General features: G+C 34.1%; 1 protein-coding gene across 1 annotated transcript in view; it reads left to right on the top strand.

Moving 5' to 3' along the window:
- Positions 1-22: 22 nt before the first annotated feature.
- LOC107556929 (GPN-loop GTPase 3) overlaps positions 23-1,339 on the top strand; it is a 4,019-nt gene continuing 2,702 nt past the window's right edge. The window contains exons 1-2 of the mRNA XM_016240189.1: positions 23-304; positions 548-652. Coding sequence (XP_016095675.1) covers positions 257-304; positions 548-652 — 153 coding nt within the window. The 5' untranslated portion in view covers positions 23-256. The remainder of the gene's footprint in view (positions 305-547; positions 653-1,339) is intronic.

Genomic DNA, 1,339 nt, shown 5'->3' with positions numbered 1-1,339 from the left:
TTTTCATGCTGGAGTGTTAACGTTACCTGAACTGAGACTTGAATATTTACAAGCGATATAAAGCGACCTGTAATCCCATCCGATACTGTGCGCGTTTCCAGTGTTTTGACCTCAGCGGGCTTCCGTAGGTGACGGAAAACAGCATGGCTGCCATAGATATTATAAGTATAACACATTGCTGAGGCAAATAGCGTTTTTTGGAGAAATACGTGAAAACGGCATACCATCTAGTGCTGTTGGAGCTGGAGAATTAACCATGCCTCGATACGCGCAACTAGTGATGGGTCCTGCCGGAAGTGGAAAGGTAATTCAGTACCAGGAGGACTAGTTGCGTTTACATGCTAAATGATCCTCAGTAGTTATGGTTTTGTTTTATTGTGTGCATATCTATACTGAAGTGTTAAATTTAAAACACCAGTCTGGTCTATTTTGATCGTAATTATTTTAACCTAAGCAAAGCACAATACTTGAACCATTAATAAATCGATTCTTACTATGGGGTATAGTGATTTTATATTGAATCCGAGTTGTTTTCTGTATTTTTCAGAGTACTTACTGTTCCACAATGTTAGAGCATTGTCAGGCCCTCAACCGATCTGTACAGGTGGTGAATCTGGATCCAGCTGCAGAGCATTTTGACTATCCTGTCATGGCAGGTCAGGAATATATATATATATACACACACACACAGACAGAGACAGACAGTCTCAGAGCAGGTTATATCAGAAGGATTTTAGGATCATCATGAGAAACAAATATAGTCAAGGGTTCTCAAGCATTTCACTGGTGGACTCTAATGTGCAGACAGTAATTGTGTCATTATTTACATTGTTTTAATTATTTACATTGAGAAAAACAAGATGTCAAGTTAAAAAAATTAAAATAACATGATTTTGGTATTTATTAATTGAAAGTAAGGTCAAAAAATAAATGCAATTACCTTTTAATGAAATATTACAAGGGCAAAAAAGAAAAACATATATGGATGAATCATCTACAATACGATGTATCATTCATATGCATTTAGAAAATAGATAGGTGATGAATTTTGATTTCATTATAATTTAAAGTTAAGTGAGAGTTTTCTAATAAATGTTTTTACATTGCATATTTTATAAATTCAAAAGTCATACAATTTGTATTTCATAACTAGGGTTGCAACTGCCCTCAAAGCCAGGGTAGATATAGAAATAGATATAGATATAAACTTTATTGTCAGAAAATGGCTGAAATATTTCTTGCGTAACAGTATGTTTCTTGCACACTACATAGTTACAAACAAAATACAACATTTCACAGTAGACATAGACACACTAAATATGATAGAATAAAAAAAAAA

This window comes from Sinocyclocheilus grahami, unplaced genomic scaffold, assembly GCF_001515645.1.
Source record: "Sinocyclocheilus grahami isolate Dianchi unplaced genomic scaffold, SAMN03320097.WGS_v1.1 scaffold584.1, whole genome shotgun sequence".
Classification (NCBI taxonomy): Eukaryota; Metazoa; Chordata; class Actinopteri; order Cypriniformes; family Cyprinidae; genus Sinocyclocheilus; species Sinocyclocheilus grahami.
Note: the sequence above shows the minus strand (reverse complement) of the source record. Positions and strands in the feature narration are given on the sequence as shown.